This window comes from Mangifera indica, chromosome 3 (assembly GCF_011075055.1).
Source record: "Mangifera indica cultivar Alphonso chromosome 3, CATAS_Mindica_2.1, whole genome shotgun sequence".
NCBI lineage: Eukaryota > Viridiplantae > Streptophyta > Magnoliopsida > Sapindales > Anacardiaceae > Mangifera > Mangifera indica.
In genome coordinates this window covers 5,350,783-5,376,167 of record NC_058139.1, presented here as the reverse complement: position 1 = coordinate 5,376,167, position 25,385 = coordinate 5,350,783, and the positions used below count along the sequence as shown (strand labels likewise).

The 25,385-nt window shown below is 33.4% G+C and overlaps 3 protein-coding genes across 6 annotated transcripts; all 3 read right to left on the bottom strand.

Moving 5' to 3' along the window:
* Positions 1–1,178: 1,178 nt before the first annotated feature.
* Positions 1,179–19,486, bottom strand: LOC123211436. 3 transcript variants are annotated; one of them, XM_044630165.1, is made up of 16 exons: positions 19,224–19,486; positions 18,927–18,982; positions 18,012–18,049; positions 17,243–17,333; positions 15,194–15,299; positions 14,965–15,035; positions 13,190–13,259; positions 11,930–11,992; positions 11,258–11,329; positions 11,030–11,131; positions 10,057–10,131; positions 9,110–9,223; positions 2,719–2,835; positions 1,810–1,866; positions 1,382–1,454; positions 1,179–1,308 (listed from the first exon to the last, which is right to left on the bottom strand). In XM_044630165.1, the coding sequence occupies exons 1-15, from the start codon at positions 19,323–19,325 to the stop codon at positions 1,398–1,400; spliced, it is 1,191 nt and encodes a 396-aa protein (XP_044486100.1). In that variant the 5' UTR covers positions 19,326–19,486; the 3' UTR covers positions 1,179–1,308; positions 1,382–1,397. The 3 variants fall into 3 exon arrangements, with proteins under 3 accessions (XP_044486100.1, XP_044486099.1, XP_044486098.1); XM_044630164.1 differs by having other exon boundaries at positions 1,386–1,454; XM_044630163.1 differs by having other exon boundaries at positions 1,179–1,454.
* An 811-nt stretch (positions 19,487–20,297) lies between these two features.
* Positions 20,298–22,702, bottom strand: LOC123212078 (F-box protein At5g07610-like). 2 transcript variants are annotated; one of them, XM_044631115.1, is made up of 2 exons: positions 21,617–22,702; positions 20,298–21,517 (listed from the first exon to the last, which is right to left on the bottom strand). In XM_044631115.1, the coding sequence occupies exon 2, from the start codon at positions 21,495–21,497 to the stop codon at positions 20,358–20,360; it is 1,140 nt and encodes a 379-aa protein (XP_044487050.1). In that variant the 5' UTR covers positions 21,498–21,517; positions 21,617–22,702; the 3' UTR covers positions 20,298–20,357. The 2 variants fall into 2 exon arrangements, with proteins under 2 accessions (XP_044487050.1, XP_044487049.1); XM_044631114.1 differs by having other exon boundaries at positions 20,298–21,520; positions 21,617–22,700.
* A 1,881-nt stretch (positions 22,703–24,583) lies between these two features.
* LOC123210816 lies at positions 24,584–25,260 on the bottom strand. Its single transcript, XM_044629305.1, has one exon. The coding sequence runs from the start codon at positions 25,137–25,139 to the stop codon at positions 24,684–24,686; it is 456 nt and encodes a 151-aa protein (XP_044485240.1). The 5' UTR covers positions 25,140–25,260; the 3' UTR covers positions 24,584–24,683.
* Between the last annotated feature and the right edge of the window lie 125 nt (positions 25,261–25,385).

The window sequence follows — 25,385 nt, the reverse complement described above, 5'->3', positions numbered from 1 at the left end:
AATAGAGTTTACATATAGTTTTATTGTTTATAAATTATTCAATTGCCATTAAAACTAATTAAATTTAATTTTTCATATAAATTTATTGGATTACATTGAATCTAAAGCGAAATTTATATAAAAAAATTATATTATAATATATTAACCAAAGAATACCCATACTTTGTATATCAACATCTTTGTAAGATGTTTAATTTTATATATAAATATATATAAAATTTAAAATAATTCAATCACATAATAATATATATCAAATATGTACTCATTTACATATTCAAAATAGGTATTGATATATATTTGATAAAGGGTGATTTTATTTGTTCATTTTTTTATATAATTATTTACACATTGTTAACAGCAATTTGATTAATGTTATCGCCTTCAAACTATTCAATAATGTCTTCCACCAGACTTCAAGAAACGAATCTAAATTTATTTTTTAGCCATCCACTCAGAAAACGATGAATTTTTTGTAATTTTTATTTTTCTGTAAAGACAATTTGATTAACGAGCTAAGGTTTGAACCGTTGTGTTATAAGATTAGGTTTTCTTTATTTTATTAATATTTACATTGTTCAAATGATAAGAGTCATAGTATGAGAATGTCGACATGAAAAACAAATGGTAAATCTTGAATAACACCATCAACACGTGTTCAAGTTTCTTGAAAAGAATAAGAAGAAACGTGGAAGCTTAGAGAGGCAGCAGTTTCTGAGGTGGGTTGTGGCTCATCTTCGTGCAAGGGAAGTAGAAATTCTTGCCCCAGGTCAATAACTTCACATCATATATGACAGATTTGTCCTTTTCTCTTTCGACATTTGTCCTTTGTTGGAGTTTTGTCATATGAGAAACCGTCATTACGTACACAATACAATGTTCAATGAAACATTTTCTTTCTTTTGGTTGATTATATTGTGTAGGCTTTAATATGAAAATTGACAATGGTGTTTAAAGAGTAGTGGCTGACATGATGAGAAGGAAAATGTAATAAGTTAAAATGCAGGTTTCGTCATATCATCCTTGAGGTTTTGAAAATAACATAAATTCTTGGAGATGTTAAGTAACAATTCAGCAAATATTTATGGCCAGACATTTGCAAATTATCATTAAAAATATAAGCAGAAATGATAGGGCTGTATTTGTTTGTTCATAATTATGCATAAACAGAATTCAAAGAGTTGAATAATCGTTCATGTAAGATTGAATATTGCATCAAAAGCGGCCGACCTTAATGACTTTGACCACCGTTTGTTGGTTGGCTATTGTTTTTGTTTGTGGGGGAATAGTATTCATTTTTCATTTTTTCCCCTGTAAATCCGAGTTCAAGCAGGCCTCAAAAATCAAATTTGTAAAATAGAAGCTTTACAAAAGATGAACTTACATACATGAAGTGATCATTATCTTGAATAACGATCTACAAGTGCTTTTGCTCCCTCTGGTGCCAAAAACCGAGCCTGCAAATAACACAAGTGCTCACTACCATCTTCTTTCAGACACATAAATGAGACAATAAACTTTCAGGGTGACTGGAAAAGGACAGTAAAACTGAAAACAGCGTGGTACCATCCAAAAGAAGACTCAAATCACAAAATAGCAAACTGGCCGCAAATTTTCCATTAATGATCAGTAAAGAGATAAAAGAACATGGACTGAACAAATAAACAATTTTGGGATTAATTTTGGAAACCTTGAAAAAAGACATTTTATAGTTTTGGACTCAAAAAATTTTGTTTTTATATAGTCTGATCCACTTAAGAAAAACAAGTTCTCATATTTTTGTTCATTTCAAATCAGCAGCGATATACTCACTTGGATAAACATCCTCTCTGCATCTCCACGACTTCCATTTTCCTTCAATATAATTCCCTGCAGAAGCAACAACAAAAAACTAATATCAAGATGTCAATAGAGTAACTATTGGTCAGTGGAATCAAATGTGAAGGTCAACTGACACTGCAGAGAAGACCTTCCTGATTAATAGATCTAATCTACTCAGCCACATAGGAGTAAAATAGTGAATTATAATCTTTTTTTGGGTAAGTGTAAAATATAATGTCAGTTGTAGATCTTCTGGCAGCAATATTCTGTTTCAATTACAATTCACCTCTATAGCAAAATCTGACTTCTGTGGATAATGCCATACATACGCAATATCAGATTTTACTGTAGCTAAGTAGCATGCAGTATTTGATACAACCAGGGAAAAATGAATTTGTGGCTGATTAAACTGAAACTCCTGAGTTTCACTAATCAAAGGCTAATAGATTTCATATATTATTGTTGAACCATTTCCAAAGGTCTTGAATTCCAATCCCATCATTCTATTTATTATAGTAGAGTGTATTTAATACATAACGGATTAATTAAATTTTACCATACACATGAGGGGGCAGTTAGAGTTTTCAGACAATTGTTTAATTCTTCGTAGTAGCTACTTTTACAATTAGCAGTAATTAAAAAATGGTCTGATTTAATCATGTTATAGGACATTTAAAAAATTTCAAGATTTACATGTTTCGAAGTAAGTTTTGAATAAGAGTATTTCACCAATTTAGTTGAGTCCAAGTTCACTTGGTAGGTTCTATATGGTCTGTAGTTCATTTAGATTTGACATCATTATAATGCTACTATAGTGTGTTTATCTGAAAAGCCAAAATCCTCAAAAATCTTCAACGACAAGATAATCTAAAATGGTAACCAATGGAAGAAGAAAAAAACCTTTGCTAAGTAACCACGGAAGTCATTTGGATAGTTAGAAATGAGCTGATCATAAACAGCTACAGCATCACTAACTCGACCCCCATCTGAATAGGCTTTCCCAAGAAGTAGTTCAACCTGTAAAGACATCTCATAAAAAGATTCTCTGGAGAATTAGAATGCACGTAGAAAGAACCTAAACCCAAAAGATTACATCACATATTCAAAAGAGAAAAAAAAAAAAAAATAGAATCAAGTAAAATTTATCAAAAAGAGTTTCCGCAAACCCCCACATACTTCAAAATTTAAACAAATATGATACATATATCCTTTCTTTATCATGAAATTGACCAGTTAAGTTCATTAAGTTTTACACCACATTTTTCATGAACTTTCATTCCAACTTACAATTAGCGTTTCAGTTATTATCTTCTCTTTTCTTTTAAAAGCTTAAAAGTACTAGAAGCATGTACTCTGGAATTCATATCTTTAGTTCTTTCCTTTTAATTTCAAAAGCGATTGGCATCAGGCTTTATTGAGTAATGGAGTCAGTACTCTGCCTGTAAAGAAACAGCAACCAAACCTGAAAACTGTATAGCTAAACATGAACAGGAAGGTTCAAGAGCACCATTTTCTGACACAATTTTTAAGCCATTAGATTTAAGTACGTTTGATGGTTGAGATTTAATGTCACTTACACATTTAATGTACTTGAATCAGATTTTCCAATAGTTGTATCAGATTTTGTATAAAGAAATGTGGTGCTCCTCTCTATATATACACAAAAAAGGATCAACTGATAATCTTAGAAAGTTTTGAGCAAAAAATGGTGTCCTCCTCTTGGAGAAGAATGCTATTATATATTATGAATACAAGCTAAATTTTAGTTCTAAAAAATAGCTAAACTACCATATACAAATCTGTCTAAAAATAGCCTACAACAATAATTACAGCTGTACAAGGTATAGAGTTTGCCATAGAATCTGCCACAGAATTAGCCATAGAATGACACAGAATCAGCCACAGAATGGCATAGAATCAGCCACAGAATGGCATAGAATCTGCCATAGAATCAGCCATAGAATGGCATAAAATCAGCCATAAAATGAATGACATAAAATCAGCCATAAAACATAAAATCTGCCATAAAATGAATGGCATAAAATCAGCCATAAAATCTGCTAGCCTTGAATGACCAACTAATTCCTTTGACATCCCCCCTCAAATTGATGCTGGTAAGTCAACAAGCATCAATTTGCTAACAAGAAAGTTATGTCGCTGACGTGTCATGGATTTCGTGAAAATATCTGCAATCTGAAGAGTAGTGGAGATATGTGGGAGAGTGATAACTTGGCGATCATAGGCCTCCCGGATAGAGTGGCAATCAACCTCTATGTGCTTCGTGCGTTCATGGTAGACAGGATTGGCAGCAATTTGGATGGCACTAGTGTTGTCAGCATGTAAGGGAGTAGGTTGATCTGGGGAGAAACCAAGCTCTGTTAGAAGACCACGTAACCAAATGATCTCGGAGCATGCAGTAGACATGGCACGGTACTCCGCCTCGGTGGATGATTTGGAGACCGAGTCTTGCTTCTTGCATTTCCAAGAGATAAGAGCATCACCAAGAAACATGCACCATCCTGTAGTTGATTTTCTTGTGTCCGGGCAGCCAGCCCAATCTGCATCACTATAGGCTTGTAATTTGAGGGAAGAACCAGTAGGGAAGAATAAGCCACGACTAGGTGTGCCAAGAATATATCTAATGATGCGGCGGACTGCAGATAAGTGGAGATGTCGAGGAGCTTGCATGAACTTGCTGACAATATGGACAGCATAAGAGATGTCTGGGCGGGTGATAGTTAGATAAATAAGACTTCCAACCAGCTTCCGATACAAAGTAGGATCCTCAAGAAGTTCCCCTTCATCACGCCGATATTTCACATTAATTTCCATTGGGGTGTCAACAGAATTAGTGTTTGTGAGTCCACCTAGTTGAACCAAATCCATAATATACTTGTGCTGATTCAAGAAGATACCTTGAGGCTGATGATGTACCTCTAACCCCAAAAAATAGGTAAGTTGGCCGAGATCTTTCATGTGGAAAGTAGAGTGCAACAAATTCTGAAGTTTAGAAACAACCTCCATATCAGAACCGGTGATAACAATGTCATCCACATAAACAAGGAGAACAACTATGCCCTTAGATGTCCGTTGGAGAAAAAGGGAGGAATCATACTGACTTTGAGTAAATGAAAAACCAAGGAGAGTCGATCGAAACTTTTCAAACCATACTCGCGGTGCCTGCTTCAATCCATACAAAGAGCGTTTTAGTTTACAAACATCATTAGGGGAAGAAGTAGGCATACCGTAGGGGAGTTTCATGTAAACTTCCTCTTTGAGATCACCATGTAAGAAAGCGTTCTTTACATCCATTTGATGTAAAGACCATGATTGTGATGCAGCAAGGGCGAGGATTGTTCGTACAGTGGTCATTTTGGCTACCGGTGCAAAGGTCTCATCATAGTCTAGGCCATACTCTTGCTTGTTGCCAAGAACCACCAACCGAGCTTTGTGACGTTCTATGGATCCATCAGAACGAAGCTTGATAGAAAACACAAACTTACTACCAAGAGGTGTCACAGATGGTGGACATGGAACAACATCCCAGGTTTGGTTTTCTGCAAGTGCTAGAAGTTCTGTTTCAATAGCTCTCCGCCAACATTCATGCTTCATTGCCTGTTTATATGATGAAGGAATAGGAATAGAAGACACAGTGGCTGTCAAAGATAAAGGAGAGGTGAAACCATACCTATCTGGTGGTTTACGAACTCGAGTACTTTGTCTTAGAGGTGCTGGTGCAGTTGCTGGAACAGGATCAGCATTAAGGGAATGAGCTGAAGGAGGCCCAAGAGGTGCTGAAATCTTGCGTCGTTGGTAAACTATGAGAGGCTTAGAAGGTACGGATTCTGCAGAAGAGTTAGTAAATATTGGCAAAACAGAGAATGAAGGAGAAAGGTCATCCTTGTGTGTGGAAAAAAAATACTGATTTTCAAAGAAAATCACATTTCGAGAAACCCGAATACGTCGGAGGTTGGGATCATAACAAAGAAAACCTTTTTGGTGCACCGAATATCCTAGAAAAGCACATTGAACAGCCTGAGCTGTTAGTTTTGTGCGTTCATGTGTAGGAAGATGAACATAGCACACACAACCAAAGGTGCGAAGGTTAGAGTAATTTGGAGTATGACCAAATAATTGAAAGAAAGGAGAAACATGGTTTAAGGTGGGAGAAGGCAACCTATTGATAAGGTGGACAGCAGTGGAGAGAGCTTCACACCAAAAACGAGGGGGTACAAATGACTCTAATAGAAGGGTACGAACAACATCTAGAAGGTGGCGGTTCTTTCTTTCAGCCACCCCATTCTGTTGAGGGGTTGAAGGACAAGACCTTTGAGAAATTATACCATTGGTTTGCAGAAATTCTTGGAATAAATGAGACATGTACTCACCCCCATTATCAGAACGAAGAATTTTGATATTGGCAGAAAATTGGGTCTGAATATATGCATGAAAAAACTTAAAAACTGAAAACAATTCATCTTTAGAATGCAGAAAATAAATCCATGTGAAGCGACTATAGTCATCAATAAAAGTGACAAAATACTTGTAATTAGCATGGGAAGTAATTGGTGTCATTCCCCATACATCACTATGTATCAAATCAAAAGGCTGGACTATCTTAGGTGTGTGAATGGGAAATGGCAAAACTTTACTTTTTCCAAGTCTACAAGAATTACAATCAAATTGAACAGTACTAAGAGATGGTGATCCTTTATTTCCAAGTAAACCAGAATTTAGCAAAGCATGAAGTACATTAGAGTTTGGGTGTCCAAGACGTTTATGCCATGCTCGATAATCAACATAAGTAGAATTACAAGTGATAACAGGTAAAGAGGAACATGGAGACATAGGAAATTGAAGAGGAAAAAGTCGTCCTACTTTAGGCCCCCTTGCGATCATCTTCCCCGAATGCTGATCCTGCACAACACAACCAGATTTAGAAAATTCCACTTTACAATCATTTTCAACTAATTGTCCGACAGAAACAAGATTAGTGGTAAGGTTAGGAGAGACAAAGACATTGGTTATAGACGAAGAAACATCACCAGTGGCAGTGATAGGCAAAGAGTTGCCATCAGCTGTATAAATCTTGAGATTTCCAGGATATTTACTCACATTGGTAAGAGATTTAACATTGTTTGTCATGTGATGGGAAGCCCCGGAATCAAAGTACCAAGGAGAAGGTTTAGAGAAGGGTTTACCTGAGAGTCCTAATGCGGAAAATGCAGAAATGATCATTTGTTGAATCATTTCAGGTGTCACAGATTGAACAGGAGCAGGAGCACTTTGTGTCAGATGTGCTGTATCCACAGAACTACCAGCACTAGAGGAACCAACTGAGACAGTATATGCTGTTCCAGATCTCTTGGGGGGTCGAATAGGACATTCCTTGATGATATGCCCATCCTTTTTGCAATAGTTGCAAAATTTTTTTGAACAATTTGAAGCATAATGGCCAAATCCTTTGCAACAAAAACACTGAATAGTACTCATGTCCCTACCTTTTGGCCTACCTTGAGCTGCATAAGCCATAGGAACAAAAGTGGATTTAAGTTGTTCCATGGTGGCTTGAGTAAGAAGTCGTTGCTCTTCGCGAAATAAATCATTGAGACATGCATCCAAGGATGGGACTGTTTCTCGATTCATCAGATTAGACCTGGTGCTTTCAAATTCAGATCTTAGTTTCATAAGAAATTGATCCCTCTTAGTAATTTCATGTACACATTGAACAGAGCTAAGACCTTCGGGCGGTAAGGTAGCATAGACAATATCAGTATATTCAGCCCAAAGATTTATGAAGCTGGAATAAAAATCAGAGATAGTGAGACTGCCCTGTTGAAGATTTGCTAGCTCATGTTCAAGTTGAAATCGACGAGCAGTGTTGTGTTGACTGTAGAGTTTTTTTAGATAATTCCACATTTCAGCTGCAGTTTTGAAGGGTCGAAGATTCAAGATGATGTTGGATTCCACAGATCCTAGAATCCATGCCATGATTTGAGCATCCTTGACTTCCCACTTGGAGTGCTCATCCTTGTCTTTGTCTTTGTCAGGTGTAGGTTTGCTGCCATCAATATGACCCCATAAATCTTTGCCTTTGACGAATATCATGAAGTGAAATGCCCAGGCTGAGTAGTTTTTGCCATTAAAACGAATCAAGAAGACATCATACTTGTCTGAAGACATGAGGCTGAGATAACTCGATCAAAATAACTAAGAGCAAAGGACTGAACTAGGACTGAGTTGGATTTAAGACGAAGAGACACAGGAGAATTCAGAACCAAAGCTCTGATACCATGATAATCTTAGAAAGTTTTGAGCAAAAAATGGTGTCCTCCTCTTGGAGAAGAATGCTATTATATATTATGAATACAAGCTAAATTTTAGTTCTAAAAAATAGCTAAACTACCATATACAAATCTGTCTAAAAATAGCCTACAACAATAATTACAGCTGTACAAGGTATAGAGTTTGCCATAGAATCTGCCACAGAATTAGCCATAGAATGACACAGAATCAGCCACAGAATGGCATAGAATCAGCCACAGAATGGCATAGAATCTGCCATAGAATCAGCCATAGAATGGCATAAAATCAGCCATAAAATGAATGACATAAAATCAGCCATAAAACATAAAATCTGCCATAAAATGAATGGCATAAAATCAGCCATAAAATCTGCTAGCCTTGAATGACCAACTAATTCCTTTGACATCAACAACCCCTAAACTTTACACTATTTCTAACATCAATTTCTAATCTTCCCATTAAACAATAATGGCTAAGATTAGAATAGATGCACTACCCATTTGATAGATGAGTGTCTTGATTTAACACACTTTCAATTAATTTTTTCTTAAATTTCTCTCTCCTCACTATTTGTTATCTTCTCTTTCCACTCTCCTCATTAATCAAAATATTTTAAATATACGCAATCTTATAAAATTTCAAAAATTACACAAAAATAAAACGCTGTAATGCTAATATTTTGGTTTTCTAAATTCAAAATATTTTGGACTCACTGATTGAACTGAAATGATATGTTGTATATAAGGGTCCACTGGTAATTAAATATCAAGACAATCTTGACTAGAGAACTATTAGACATATATAAAATATGTATTTGTAGCTGTTCACAACCACAAATTTGAAAGTAATGCTGCATTACCAAAATCATTCACCGAATCTCAAACCCAAACTAATGGAAAATCTAACTAGGGATGACGAATCATGGAAATTTTCCTCCAGGCTGACAATAATTGACAATTAGACGTGTAGTAGGAAAACAACTCACTTGAATGGGGTCAACTATCTGCAATTCATCCTCATTGCTGCCAGCCATAACATTAAGATCATTTGATTTTTCAGTACTCAGACGTCTGCGAGTGGACAGAAGGAATTGAACAGCCTGCATAAAAAGAAAAAGATGAAAATTTTAATTTTAACAGAAAAAAAGTAATAATTGCAAAAATTCCAGCAACAATGTTAAAAACACAATTATCTATAGGAAAAATTATTTGCCACAAGACCAACTTTTTTACTTTAAAATATCTTCTAGTATAAGATCATTTAGGTTCAATATAACAATAACAGACTGCAGTTAGATAATACAACTATTATCGAATTTATTCAGGTTTTCCAACAGGAACCTTAGAGAGAGTTCAAATTTCATCTGAACTAATACCATTCTACCACCATTAGTAAACATCCAATTGCCAAGAAATTCTATAACAAAATGTTACCCAGTTGAAAACCAAAATGGTAATACTGTAAATTGCCATTGATAACCGTAAATATCTTGGTGATTAGATGTTCACTAATGGCAGTAGAATGGTTATAATGTAAATAGCCATTTCATTCCATTTTAATAAACAATTTTCTTTATTTGGTGAAACCTTGGAATAACAAGGGAATTATTAAATGAAAATATAAAGATTAAACTAGTCAGATCTCGAAAACAAATATACGAAACATTTTGTAAGTTCAAGAAAAAATGCATGCATTCCCACGTAAAATTAATTTTCACTATGGATTTAAGAAAATTTTGAACCATCTACATTTTAAAGTTTATTGAATACATGCTCGATTCCTAACTCGGAAACTTTTATTTTAACGTTTTCTAGTAAAAAGCAAATACAGAAACACATAAAAACAATGTGTCTGGATACAACTCTGAAAAAGAACAGAAAAAACAACATTATAGACTAGTGCAGCATTTGCATTCTAATTTTCAAGACATACCTCATCTGATTTCTTAGCAGCAAGCAGTGCATTTGTATATCCCCGAAGAACCTCGAAATTGATATCTTTGGAAACCTGTCAGCAAGTAACAAGAAATTCAAGGGCAATACAAGTGAAATCAAGATAGACGCAGATTATGTTGCTTACTTGCAACCAATAATGACATAAAAGAGCCGTATGAGGCTTACATTTCATATTTTGCTACCAAAGACAACTTTACCATTTCATCTCTATACAACCATAGAGAATAACAAGACTGAAGAATAAAATACAGAATAACCCTTTGTGTTTACCCATCACGTCATCCAATTTCTAAACAGATACTTTGCCCTGCTATGGGTAACTCCATTAAATTCAATTGACCCAGTCTATCAGAATTGATTGGATATGACACACAATATCTACATCTTTCTGAAAGTAAAATGATGGTTAATCTCTTCAGTTTATGTAAATAAAAGTGTCAAGTATTACTCGATTTTTAGGGCTTAGTCATAAAGCATGACAAGCACATGCCACTGCAACTTTTCATGAACTAGTTTAATCCAGAAAAATTGCAGTGGGGTAAAGTATCATTTCAATGATCACAGACAGGAAATGTACAGATAAGTATCATCAGGTTATCTCTGAAACAGACAGTGAACACACAAGGGCAGAAAATATGAGATCAAATAATAATTCAGCTGATTGACCTTACATATACAAAAATTCATCCAATTGACATAAATAATTCCACATTGTACATTAGTACACTTCTAAAAAGACAAACCGAATCAACTAGATGATGCACACATGAACATCAAAAATAAACTCTACAGCTATAAACTCAGTTGAAAATAAATGCATACACACACACAAATATATACAGTTCATCCCAGAAACTGTCTGCTAATCCAAACTGTAATCAACAAATCTAACGTGAGGAATTATCTAAAACAATGTATAGAGAGTGAAGTTCTCCATATAGGATAATTACCATTGTGGACAACCTATATGCAGCAGCACTCCCTTCATAATCCTTAAGTTCATATTTAACTTCTCCAAGCAAACGGAAAACATCAGGGTCAGTTGGTTTCACCTGCAGAACATTAAAGACCAATTTTGATAAAATAATAAGCCAATTTTATGAACAACAAGACTTTGAGGTGCACAAAGTACATAAAAATTCATAATATATTCAGTAATGAAACAGACAAGTACAAACCTTTCCCAAGTCCTGGAGGAGAGAGGCAGCCCGAGTGTACTCTCCTAATTCCACCAATGTTACTGCAGCTCCCTGCAAGATCCCTTGAATGAATTTCAAATGGCTGGCACAAGAAAACATATTGTAAAGAAAAAAAATGATCTCAGGACTCTGTTTAAACGAATGCATGCGTAATCAGGAATCAGACCACAAAACACCAAATACAGAATTAATCATTTTTTGTATCTGAGGAAGTTTTATTAAAACATTTGCAATTCTACAGAACACTTGAAGATAACTTAAACTTGAGACCTTCAGCAAGTTGAACTAGTCATAGAACTGGCTTCCAATCATAGCTGTTACTGAATAAAGATAAAACAGAAAAATTAAATGGAACCACAACTTCATAGGTAATGAAAATTTACATAAAGAACCAATGACCTGAACGTCAAAATCAAAGTATCAGCATGAGAAGCTCTTTTTTATTTAAAAATACAGGATAATTGTAACTTTTAGTGATTCAAGATATGTACAGAAAAATACTACATTTAAGATCTTGTCAAAACACAATTTCTTTAAAAACAGATACCAATGAACATATCTGGAAGAGCTTCTTAAAATCAGATTCCTCATCTTTATCCAAAGTTGAAATTAAATAAAATGAATGTACACAGAACTATCCCCATTACTCACTTCAAGTGCAGTTGGATTGTTTGGAGAGGCACTAAGTGTTGCTTCATATTGTCGCAGCCTAGTCTGCCATAAAAATAAAATGTGAAGATATTAAAATCTTCCATTGACTAGAAAATGAAAGGAAGGAATAATAACAGAGCATCACCAGAAATTCGAATAACATAAGTGGAAAAAAAAAAGAAAAATAAGTCATTACAGTGCAAATGTGCCACTATAAAACCAAATGGATATGTTCACATCACCATATTTAGCATTGATCATAGGAAAAATATAACCACACATAAATTTTGTAGTTATTAAAGTGACATTGAACTGGGGACTTCAAAGTAAATCAATGAAGAGAAATCTCGTCCTTCAACTGGCTAAATTGAATGCAAACCCCAACCTCCCACTTATTTTATAAAAAAATCTAGGGTTACACATTTTGTTGCCTAAACAGGGTATCTTCAGAATGGGAAAAGAAATCCTGACTTTCAAAGAAATACCCTGCTTTTGATAAATGAAAAATAGCTAAATAAGGTACTTTTTCTTTGCTTAGTTTAGAATGGAAAAAGAAAAAGCTAAAAACAAACAGTAAACTTTGCAAATGGCATTCCCCATCTCAAAGAGATGGAAAAAGCAAACTTAAAACCTATAAAATCAGAAAACAAGAAGGAAATTATAGCAACCGCTTCATTGCCTTTACAAAACATAATCTATAGTCAGCATCATAGCAGTTAATCAAACCTAAAATTGTTTACGACTTATAATATATATTTAGAATAATATATTTGATTAGGATAATATATTATCTAATCCTAATGTAAACCAACAACAACCTGCAAGAGAAACTCCTCTTGGGACAAAACAAAAATTAATCTTAAAAATGCAAATACGACTTCATGTTTGGGTTCCAAAGGAAGATAGGAACATTCAAGACCGATAAAAAAACTCTCCCTTCCAATAAATATTTACTCAATGTTGGCTTGACCAACAGAAGAAAGAATGAAAGTTAAGTTAAAACATAATGGAATGATTTGCTAATAACTTGCATTTGTTATTATGTTGATGGAAAATGAATTTCAATAAATTTATCAAGGGCCAAAATGCAACAAGAAAGAGAACAAAGTGTGTATCAATGAACCTGGATGAGCTAACTATTAAATATTATCGAAACTTGAAATTAGCTCACTTCTTTGAGATCTCCAGCAACTAAAATTCAAAACTTACGCAAAATATATACAGGAAAGAAAAGGTCAATGCTGTTTCAATGAATGTTACCTGAAGAGTAGTTCTCTCTTCGTCTGACAGTTTCTTGTCAACAACCCTAGCTTCCTCATTTTCACTAACACTAAAAAAAGAAGACCATGTCAAGATCAATCCATTCCTCTGGGCATGCAAACACCTAAACATTATGATAAGATAAGAAGTGGGAAATAAAAAAACAATAACTTTAATCCCTAAAATAACATGATTTCTTGAAAAACATAAGTCTAGGTTTCCTTATTCCTAATATTTTAACCTTTATGACTTAAGATAGTTTGGAAATTATAATATCTCTTCTCTTATGCAACAAAGTTAAAATATGGCCTCCTTATGGGCTTCCATCTCTTAAGAATTTATAGATATTCCTTACTTTTTTCCCTTCATTCATTTAGTTGGGAAGAGGCAAGCTCCTAACTTTAGAGTGTCCTTTATCTTCAGGGATTGTCGGATGGGGATGCTTTTGTAATTAGTTTCAAATATTTTAACCTTTAGTTAGGCCTTCTACGCTCAAATTCTTAGGTAGGCTACAGATTCCTCTCTTATCTTTGTGGACAGCTAAGTTTCACTTACACGTAAACCTTTTAATCTCTTTTGTTAATCATATATTTTTGTTCCTGCAAAAATTTAAAAAAAAAAAAAAATTTCCAGATATCCTATCTTGGAACAAGTCAATATAGAACATTACAAGTTTTTAACAGATCAACAAACAGGATAATTAAGATTTTTCTAAGGTCTCTATACAAGATCATGAACTTTTAACTTTATTGTGGATCCATTCTACTAAGGTCATATTTGCAGCCCTCAAAAACCTTTGATGTAATTTGCCTATCAACTAAATCAATCAGCATAATGGTTTGACTTGTATGACAGTTCTTTGTCTAACTCGTGATTGCAAAATTTGTATCAATGTGTCACGTATATGAAACATGTTCCAAAAGCGACACATAAATATCAGTTTAAGGAAAAAAAGTGACTCAATTCTAAGTCAAACATATGCATTTTGAAGACTTGTAAGAGTAATATGCCTACAGAGGACCTGATTAACCCACAACATTGACTGAATTTGCACCATATTAAAATCTTGTGAATATATCATATCAAAATACAGAGGGAAACAGAAAATTCCAGTGCAAAACAATAGACACTGGTGATTTTGGATTCTAAAGTTGAATTGGTCGATAGAAAAACATTTACTTAATGAGATATCATATTCAGTCAGGATCCTCCAGCATCTGCTGACAAATTATATCTTGATGTTGGTTTTTCAATTCTCCTATAATAAGAAGGTTGATAATGCAACCACTTAGCAAAGGTCTGACCATTATCACAGCTCATATAATGTAAGAAATTTTCATTTTGTCGATTGAGAGAGACAGGAGAAAAGGAGACGTTTCCCTTTGAAACAAGAACTAAAAAATTGAGTAATTCTTACTTAATTTTATTCATAGAGAATAGAGATATAAATATAGATATATACACACACACACACACACACTTTGCAATAAATTAGGTCCTAGAAAATCAAGCTAAACTAGGAAAGAATCAAGCTAGAAAAGAATAAAATACATTATATATAGTAATTAATTTGAAATTGTATCCCTAAACTTTAGGGATTTATTTCTGGTTACTATTTTATTTATTTTTGTGCTGGCAGACTACTTAGTACAATCCAGTATCAAATAAAGCAGTTTTGGGAAGAAGGCATCCAAACAGAGAATTGGAAGTAAAGCTGATAATGAGATCTCATAAATAAAAACTTTAGTTGAAAACTCTAATTTACTTTAACACACCTCCCTGTGGGAAGAAAGTCTCCGAGGGCAAAAACCAAACCAAAGACCAAGACAGCTACTCCAACTCCAATCTATGACATGTCAAAATGCAAAGTAGTGATGTAAATAAAGCTAATGAATTATGTGCTCACATGTGTGTTATACAAAAATTCAGCTGGTATATGATTTCCGCTACTTTTTAAAAAAAAAAAAAATCAGAGAGCCACACCAGAAAGTACAACATATTTACCTTAGTACCAAGTCCAATTGTTTTCTTATCTGATTCAATCGGTGCATCATAGTCAATTGCTCCAAATTCATTTTCTTCCTGTGCCTTTTTCTGCTCAACTGCTGACCTGAGTAGTGGATAGACGGAAAGGCCTTCATTGAATAAGGACTCAAATATGATGTATAGACAACAAAAATCCATTGAATCAGAGTTATCAAACATTATAGTGTTGGTTAATGTAAAAAGAATAAAACTCAAAAGAAAATTTTTTTTTTTTGGTGGGAAGTAAACAATAGCAATACACAGTTTCCTAGCTGAACATCTTAAAACAACTGATAAGTAACATTATGGTAAACAACTATGTCAAATGGATAAGCATTAGAAATGGCTCAGATAGATTTGCTAAATACAATGTCATTAATACCAGAGATGTAAGAGGGACGAAAGTGTTCACTATTGGCATGATATGTAGCATGGAGCAAGCCAATTAGAACCTTTAATTCCAGGATGATTTCTGATAGACGAATACAGGTGCCATACCGTGCAGGATCAGACAGATGCATAGAAAATTTTACTGGAGTTCCGAAGTTAATAAGAGCTATACAGGATTGCAATTTGGAGTCACCAGATTCTTTTCTTGTTTTACTATACTAGATTAGGACGCAGATGGAGGTGAGATACAATTTACTGGAATTTGATAAAAAATAGAAAGTCTGAGGTGAGCTCTTTCAAGGAGGATAGAAAAGAATCAGAAGAGTTAATACTCCAACAAAGTGTATTTGGAAGTTTACTGTCCATGTTGAATCACTTTTGTTTGACAGGAAAACATTGTAGGGTAAGAAACTGCCTATAGAAAACTAGCTAAACAGAGATGAGTTTATGTTGAATAGTTAAATAACTTTGAATAATAGAGAATTTAGTGATCCCTCATTCCTCCAACTTGTCATAAGTTTTCACTTCAATTAGCTTCCTCAAATGTTTGATCAAAAGTATTACAAATTTATGCATACTTTGAAAGCAAATGTTAAGCAAGAAATTTAAGAATTGATTGAAAGATCACTAATTTACCTACAGAGCTACCACCTACCAGATTTTAATCTATAGTGTTCCAATATAAACAAGTTCATACAAAAAACCCCTTCTTGCACTTCAAATGATATTATAAATAAGCAATCTTTTATGTATCTAACACAAATCACATCATGGCAACTGATATTACAGAGAGAAGAAAGGAATTAGCATCAATCATACATTGTCTTTACCATAAAAGAAAGTTGATGAGCACTCTTAACAATTTGTAGATTTTTTCTGATGTAGGACATCATAGGGACTTACACATATAAGTTAGTGTAGACATAGGTCTATTAGCCTATTTTGGGTGTATTTCAGTTTTCTTATGTAAGGCATGGCCAATTATGTATAATGTCTCCATTAAGATTAGATGATGATGATAATAATAATAATAATAATTAATAATATTTTTAGTTAGAATAATATGTTTAATTAGGATAATATATTTTTATTTTTATTAGAATTATGTATTTGATTTTATTAGCATAATATCTGAATTTGAAATTTAGGAAATAGGAACAAAAGGTTGGAGAGAAGAGAAAAATATTGTCTTTGAGTTGGGGCAGCTTTTGGCTGATTAGGAGGTTAGGACCTTTGGGAGATTTGGAATAGTTGTTCTTTTGTTGAGAGCTTCCTAACAGTCTCATAATACTTCAGACACTTAGAATTGCTATGAAAAACATTAAATATTAAAAAAAATATATATGTGAACTTAAAATAAGTACCAAATTAGGTACCAATGATGATATATCACTATGTGATAGGTGATTTTAAATTAAAGATAAAATGACATTCAATCATATAGTGATACATCATTATTGGTAATCACTTGGTACTCATTATAAGTATACATAACATTGTTTAATAATACAGTTTCTTCTTTCCTAAATCACTAAATGTCATTCCCTCCTTCAATATCTTAAGCTTTTGTTTCTGTCCTCCACCATTTTGAAGCCAATACTAGCAAGCACGCAAATGCAAAATGCAACACAGTATCACCTTTTAACTGCTGCCAGCCGTTCCTCGAAGTCAACATCCAAGGATTTGATGTTAGATTTTACATCGAACCGAGAACTTAAAACAGGTGCCTCTACAAGTAAAATTTTCATGTTAAATAAAACAAAAACTTCAACAGTGGAAATGGAAAATTTTCATTAAAATTAAATAAAAAATTTGCAAGTATAATATCATAATTGTAAAGTGAAAACCCCAAAAAAAAAAAAAGCATTAGTCCTTTAATCAATCAAAAAGCATACTGACAGCATAACTACTGCTTCCTTGTCTAAGCACTCTACATAATGCATGTTATTTGTACAAAAACTTAAACAAGTAAAAAACCATAAATTGCAAAGGTGAACTATCCCAACAAGCACAAAAGCATGGCAATATGAGGGTTTCCCTCGAATTGGCCAGTAAGGGCATCCAATATTCAAGTCAAACAATGGATCAATATACAATGAAGTTCTATAGCAAGTGCTAGCAAAATGAAATACAAAGTAATTGTATAAGAGTTTCATAAGGATCTCACCATACCTTCTTTGATGACATTGGTGTCTGTACAGATTTTTGGATTAATGCTAGAGACATTTATGAATTAGCACTACTCCAAAAAAGCTTTTTAAATACTTATATGGTTACAATTGACAATACACCAAGGAAATGCATGATATAGCAATGAAAAAAAATAAAGTAAACAAACTTTCATTGAAGTGAGGATGAACCACCCACCGTTAATTTGAAAAAGAAAAAGTAAAAAAGAACTGCTCACGTGTAGGTAGAGGACCAGACTGTTTTGCTACCGATTTCCTGCACCATATGACATACACTATCTGAATCACAATTGAGTTTGAAATGACCAAATAAACTGTTATCATAATAGAAATAACCAAAGAAATCCTAAAACATGTAACTCTTCCTTATAAATACATTATATAGGCATGATAGAGATAATAAGAGAGCCTCCCAAGTTATAGGCCTAAGAAGGTTCTGGTGCACAAGATGACACAAGCATGTCGGCAATTTTAGAAATTCCAGAACAAGAAAACAAAAGCACATGCATATTTGCATGCACAGAAAGACAAAGCTAACCATGAACACATGTGAGCACACATAAAGACTGGAAAATTTCCTCAATTAATTGAACTTATTTTTCACTTTTGCTTCATTACGTAACTATTTGGCACACATCCAGTGGATTCCTATCTTATTTATGAAGAAAGAAACATCATTTGTCCACCGACATAAATCTTTTTACATTCTTAATCATCTAAGATACATCTAGCAGCAGTTTTTTCTTTCTAAGGAACACTCAAGAAACAGCTTCAAGTATTTCTTTTACTCAAATAGTACTTTTGGCTATTTCAGTCAAGCACTACAAAGTGCTTTCATGAAAAATTTTAAAAGCACCCTAATCTATCCCTTTTACAACTGATAATATGTAAATTCCATAACACCAAAAAAGTATTAAACCTTTGTATGAACCTAAAAGAGAATCCTTTTTATGCTAAACCACAATGGAGCATCATCAATCTCTACAAATATTAAAATCAGGAACCACAAATTTTATCTCATTTATTCCCCAATACACATAAACAAAATTAAAAAATATGTACACAAAATTTGGTTAATTTTATAAAAATCTCAAACAAGGACAAATGAATAATAATAATTTAAACTATAGTACCTTTTTTGTTGTACTGCCCCACCCTTCTCCTCCCTTGAGCTACTTGTTTTGGCCGCCTGAATAACAATAAAATATTTTTTAAAAAAATTATATATTTTAGTCCCATATTAAAATTTTTGAATTTTACAGTGAAAGATTTGCGTGTGTGACATATCAAAAGCGCTTAATTAATAACACGTTATTCTATATTGCAAAGAAAATAAATGAATTCCTTTCCAGTAGCAAAGCAAAAACCGTTTAAAAATAGATGATCAACAAATTCAACTGAAAATAAGTTTAAAAAAAAAATCAGGGTACCTTGTCTTTTTTGGAACCAAAACCTCGTGATGGTTTCGAATCACAGCATTTCACATGAAAGGCGGGAAACCCACTTGCTGCTGTTGCTGAAATTACAGTCATACTGCATAACTTTTTAGAATTTTTATTTAAAAATGAAAAATCAGTAATTCATGATACATTTTGTTTGGCTGAAAAAATAAGAAATACTCTCTTTTTCGGTTCTGTGGCTTTGGTGGAGTAACACTTGAGCGTTTAGAAGGAGGGATAAGGCTGGCTTGTTTGATTGTTTAACTGTTTCATTTTGTGGTATGTTGGCGGGTCGGATTAGTTCTGGATTTGGATCCAGTCCCGATCTTTACTGGTCTCTTGTTTACAAATTTAAGTAAGGTAATTAATTAAATTACCCACTTTTCAATGATTATAGAAAAATAAAAGATAAGTTAAGGGTTATATGGTCATTAGATTTGGTTTGGACGATTATACACCCATATATAAAGTGAAATTCTACGCCTAGTCAATTTTAAAAATTCATCTGATAGTCATAATCGTATTACTTAAGGTTTTTATCATTATTATTAATATTATTTGAAGTAATTTTAATTATACAAAATTAAAAAAAAAAAAGTTAATTATCATTGTTTCATTATATAGATTTTGTTAAGTAATCCTTTTAATGTTTTTGAATATTTTGGTTTAAAGATTTTTTAACAAAGATTCATACTTTAGAATTTACCTTTGAAATTGATGCATTCAATATTGTGTTGGTGATTGTAGAAGTACAAGACATACTTACACACGATTAAATTGATTTTAAGAGTAACAAAGTAACTTTATCAAATTCTTGAATCGATTTCATTAGTATACGTATGTTATGAGTATTGGGGAACGTAGCATACTATGAAATTAAAGAGGTTTATGTGATTTAACAATACATACTGGGAGATAAGTGAAATTTAACAACACATGGGTTTTTTTTTTTTAATTTTAGTAAACATAATAAGGATTATTTGATTTTTTTTTTTTTGGCAACCGATTATTTGATATTTAACCATTCATATATACTGATTATGGAAATACGCAAAAATTTTTAAATTAACAAGAGAATTAATGGAATATATAACTTTAATATTCCAAATTTACACACAAAATGAATCAAATATAACAGAGAGTATTGGTATAAGGGAAAACCGCTTCCCAATTATACCACAATCCGTTTGAGTCACCTACATCCTTCACTGGAAATGTAGAGCAAGTGAGGTTCACAATTCCATTTTCCCTCATATTATACAACATAAACCCACCGCGGCCTTTCAACACCATTAATGGCTCATATTCCTCACCAACTTTTTCATGAACAATCTGTAACACATTGAAACGATAAAGATTTCCCATGTTAAGATCAACATGGTACTTTAATGTCCACCTTGAATAGTCCCCCCTCATCTCCATAACATCAAATGCACAGCTACAAGGCCCATAGTTCTCAATCAGATATAAATTGCCCCTCGATTCTCCGAAATACCCTATTCTTCTTTCACTCCACCCCTCCCTTATTGCAGGCATTGGAATCCACTGCATTTCCTCCTTTTCTACATCGAATGTTAATGATTTTTCTCCTATTCCAACCCAATGAATCTTCCCATTTGTGTAGATTCCTCGCTTGAATACAATATCATCTTTGATAATAATGCTAGGATTCCCTGAATCCCTCCATGATTTTGATCTCGAACTGTATATCTTTATCTCCTTGTACTTGTAATTAGGCTTTGTTTTGGAATCACAAATGCATACAATTTGGTAATAAGGTGATTTTTTAGGATTGTATACTACGTTAATGGCAATGATTTGATCCGAGGGAGGCTTTGGCAAGGGGAAAAACTGCTTTGTAGTGGGTTTACAAACGTAGAACATTCTTTCTTCTTCGTTGCAACACCGAAAGCTGGAGCAAAGAAGGAGGCCATTGCAGGAGTCTCGAATGCAAACACCATTGTTATCTTCGATGAAAGAAAGTGAAGGCCTAGGCACAGCGGCGTGGTTGCCTTCGTATGGGAGGAACTCGAGCTCCGAATAAAGTTCCAGAAATAAGAATTTCTGGAGATAGAAGCCTGAAAAGTAGTGATGGGGGTTTTGTTGGGAGTATGTGGCGATGAACACAGGATTGGAGATAAGATTGTGCCACCATTTGCAGACAGTTTTGCATTGGATTAAAGTCCTTAAGGGTAATCGAATCAGTATATTGATAATGGCGTCGTTGTCATTCAAGAGCATTCGTTCAGTCTCTGTGAAACTCATGGTTTATATTGTACCAAAATCTTCTGCAACAAGAAGAGAAAAATGATCAGTAATTCATAAATTAAAATAATTCTCAAGCATAAATTGTACATCAAGAAGGAAATATGAACAAAAAGTACCTGTTTAATATTTGTATCAGCAAGAGAAGTATGTTGATGAACAAACAACATGCCATTTAAAGAACATAGTGCTGCAATTTCTTAAGGTCCTGTAACGAAAGAAACTTCTTGGAAATTCAGTAGAATAAGTCAAGTCTTTGGGTCAACCGATGAAGTTCCCTTCTTTTACAGGGTTTCTCGCTTAGAAATTTCAAAGAAAGCACTAAAATATTTAAAAAAGAGAGAGATGCTGAATCTACCCTCACTTTTTGGCCTGATATCCAAAGTCCTAGTATTTCAAACACTAAAAGATACCCCTTAAACTAACAAATTATTAACTAAATATTGACTTTGAAACAAAAATATTTTACTCAGGAAAAGGTAAATTAAGAGAGAATTACCTGTTTTTCCTTTAGGTGTATGAGTAAACAAAAGAAAACAAACAAAAGTGATACAACTTTAAAAAAGAATGAATTATCAAAGATCATGAAACATTGAAACACCAAAACTGAAAAAAAACTGAGATCTACTCAAGTAACTAACAGATCTATGAAGTTATAACAAGAACTCTAAACAATAGAACACAACAAGATTAGATCAAAACACAATACGGCCATACAAACATTATCAAAACCAATATATGATGAACAGTGACCGAGATAGAAATTTCTAACTCAAAAAAAATTGCAGATCTATAGACAAAATACCAGAATAAAGCCCTAATAGAGCATATACATTTCAGATCAACACATATAAAGCCAATCTAACTAAGCAGTAAAAGGAAACAAAATCAAATAACTAAACATAACTCCTTTCACCAGATATCAGCAGATCACTAATGAATATATGCTGAGAGAGATACTGACCACAAACTTCCACAAGATTGACTTTCGAATCTGCGTTACCTTTCGTCGCCAGGACTCATGACGTTAGTCTGTTGCTCTGATACCATGTTTAGACTTTCCTATTACTACTATTTAGTTAAGAAGTTATTATAGAAGCCAAACCCTAGACCATGAGATTAAGTAAGAAACGAGAAAGAGCAAATGGAAGAGAAGAAGAATCTGAAAGAATAAGAAAAATATTTTATTAGAAAATGAATATCGTAAGTACAATCCAAATATTCCACGGGTTTTTAGAGTCAAGGGGCACAATCACACTTTGCCCCTTGGCCATTTACAAATTCGCAGCAAAGCATAGAAATATTACAAATTATGTCCAGGCACAGGCACATTCCAGAATTAACATTTTCACCCTTACATGGTAACAATCTGTTATGCCCTTATATGACTTGATATTTATTAGAATTAGTGGCATTTATCAACATTAGAGACCATAAAAAAGGAGGAAAATAAAGCAACATTTGACTGGAAAATACTTGGAATTAATTAGTGGCCGTCGTAAACCTCCTTTTCCTTGAAGGTGAAGAACACGTACATTGCTTCATTTGGACTTTTGTGGAGACAAATACATCAGCAAGACCAATGAAAAGGGCATCGGATTTGGCTATTTCTAACAAGTTGTATACGTAAGTTGTGAATGCTGAATATTGCAATATGAAACGCACGTCAAGAAAGTGTTTTTTGTAAAAAATATTCAATATAAAAGAGTAACTTTTTTAGCAAGAGTAGATTATAAAATATTGAATATGAAATTAGAGTAGACAGACTTACGGATTGAACTATGCGAGCATAATTTCATAATTTGTTTTTAGTTTCCTTTTCTGAGAATGGATTATAAAATTAAAATGGGTTAAAATACCTTGATCCACTTTAAATAAGGTCAAAAGACTATTTTCTGTCTAAGTTTATATACGTTCTTAAAGTCACATCTGTAAAATTTGAAAAATTTGAAGTGTCATCTATAACGTAATTATCATTAAAATTCTCTGTTAGAGACAAAGATAAAATTGTTATTTTACTAATAATATTAAAAAAATATAAAATTCATTATATTTTCTTTTTTAAGTTTTAAAAACTAACAACTTCACTCTTATCTAAAGTTTTCTAATTTTAAAAAATCACATTTTTTCTCCAAATTTTTTCTTTATCTCCCGACTCCCCATCTCCGACACCGACAACCTTTCTTTTTCACCCTAAATTGTTGGTCAATGCATATAAACAAATCTAAAATGAATCTCTTCATCAAAGATGAAGAGATCTGATGAGATATTGGCAAAGAGATTCTAGATCTCTTCATCAATGAAGAGATTTGAAATCTCTTTACTTAGATTTCTTCATCGACAAAGAGACTTCTTTGTCGCCTTTTTCAGAGTATTGGAGAAAGTGGTCAAAGAAGAATAAACAAATTCAAAAGTTTTGAAAGAGAAAAATATAACTTTTTAAAATTGAAAAATTTTAAGAACGGTAAAATATTGGTTTTTAAAATTTAAAAAAAAATTAATAAATTTTATTTTTTTAATATTATTAATAAAATGATAGTTTTACCTTTACTTTTAACAAAAAATTTTAACTTTAATTGATCAATAAATAAGACTTTGAGTTTTTCAAATTTCATGAATGTAATTTTACTATTGCATCTAAACTTGGGTGGGAAAATAGTCCTTCGGCCGTTTAAATAAATAGTTAGACAGAGATGCTTATTGGACTTTCACAAGGCAAATAATAGTATGCCTGGGAAAGAAGGTACGTTTAGACTTTGACAAGGTTTTATGAAGGTTAGACATTCACAACAAGCCAACCATTTGATTGGAATTGTCAATTTGACTGAAAGACTCCTTTAAGTCAATGTTTCATAGCAAAATATATATGGTTTTGCATTGTCAATTGGGAATTGTAAAAGAACTAAATTTAAAAGGGAAAATATTTTGTTTAGGAAAAAAGCTCATATGCTTAGTCCACTCTATTCGTTAGTGAGTTGGGCTCCCTGTAAAGACAATGAGAGGAAGGTATTCAATTAATTTATCAGGCGAAATGGCTGTTCAATAACCTTATCATCCTTTAATGAAAAGCAGAATAAATAAAAATATTTAAACAAGCAAAATTAACATTTATATATTGAGAAAAATAAATCTCTCTTAACAAAATAATTGACAGAGTCTAACACGGCTCAGCTAATATTTCAGGATTCAACAAGGGCCATTAGAAGAAGGGTCAGTTGCTCTTCTCACAGCATTCCAAATTTGCCCAAAACCCTTAACAACATGAGGCAAAACGCTTCCAATTCCATTTAAAGCCGCCCCAGAAACAACACCAATGCCAAAACTTTGCCCAAACCCCGGCTTCGAATCCACCTTCATATCGAGAATAGCGAGTCTGTTGTTAATAACATCAATCTTTTTTGAAGTTTCAGTCATCACCTTGTCCTTTTTGTTCTTGTTGGCAGACGCAATGACTCGGAAAAGAACGTTTTGGAGATCTTCGATGACCTTGAGGGAAGCTTGTTCTTGGTCTAAACCTTGATTGGTGTAGTGGGTGATGAGTTCTTGAGGAGAAGGAGCCTTTTTCTTTTGAGTTGTGGTTGCGGTGGCGCCATTGGGTTTTGGGTTTGGAGGGAGGGAGTTTAGGGAAGCTGGTTGTTGCATTTCTGGGGGGTGGAATTGGGGAATTTTTCTGAAATGAGGTTTCTAGGGTTTGATAAAACCTAGAGGGAAGCGGGGCTTAGGATATAAGGCGAATTGGTGAGAGGGAAAAGGACAAGTGAAAAACAACAAAAACAAAATATGAAAGCAAAATATTTTCATTGTTTGGGTTCGGTGAGAGCCCAAAGTTAAAGCAGCAAGGCCTGGTCCTCACGGCCATCGCTGAAATTCTCTTCACTTTGAAGACGG

Coding starts and splice junctions, on each gene's coding strand:
- LOC123212078 (XM_044631115.1), bottom strand. CDS start 21,497: ATGAGTTTCACAGAGACTGAACGAATGCTCTTGAATGACAACGACGCC.
- LOC123210816 (XM_044629305.1), bottom strand. CDS start 25,139: ATGCAACAACCAGCTTCCCTAAACTCCCTCCCTCCAAACCCAAAACCC.
- LOC123211436 (XM_044630163.1), bottom strand. CDS start 19,325: ATGACTGTAATTTCAGCAACAGCAGCAAGTGGGTTTCCCGCCTTTCAT. Junction 9,224..10,056: donor CTGCTAAGAAATCAGATGAG/GTATGTCTTGAA, acceptor CTTTTTATGCAG/GCTGTTCAATTCCTTCTGTC. Junction 1,867..2,718: donor TCCGTGGTTACTTAGCAAAG/GTTTTTTTCTTC, acceptor TTGCTTCTGCAG/GGAATTATATTGAAGGAAAA.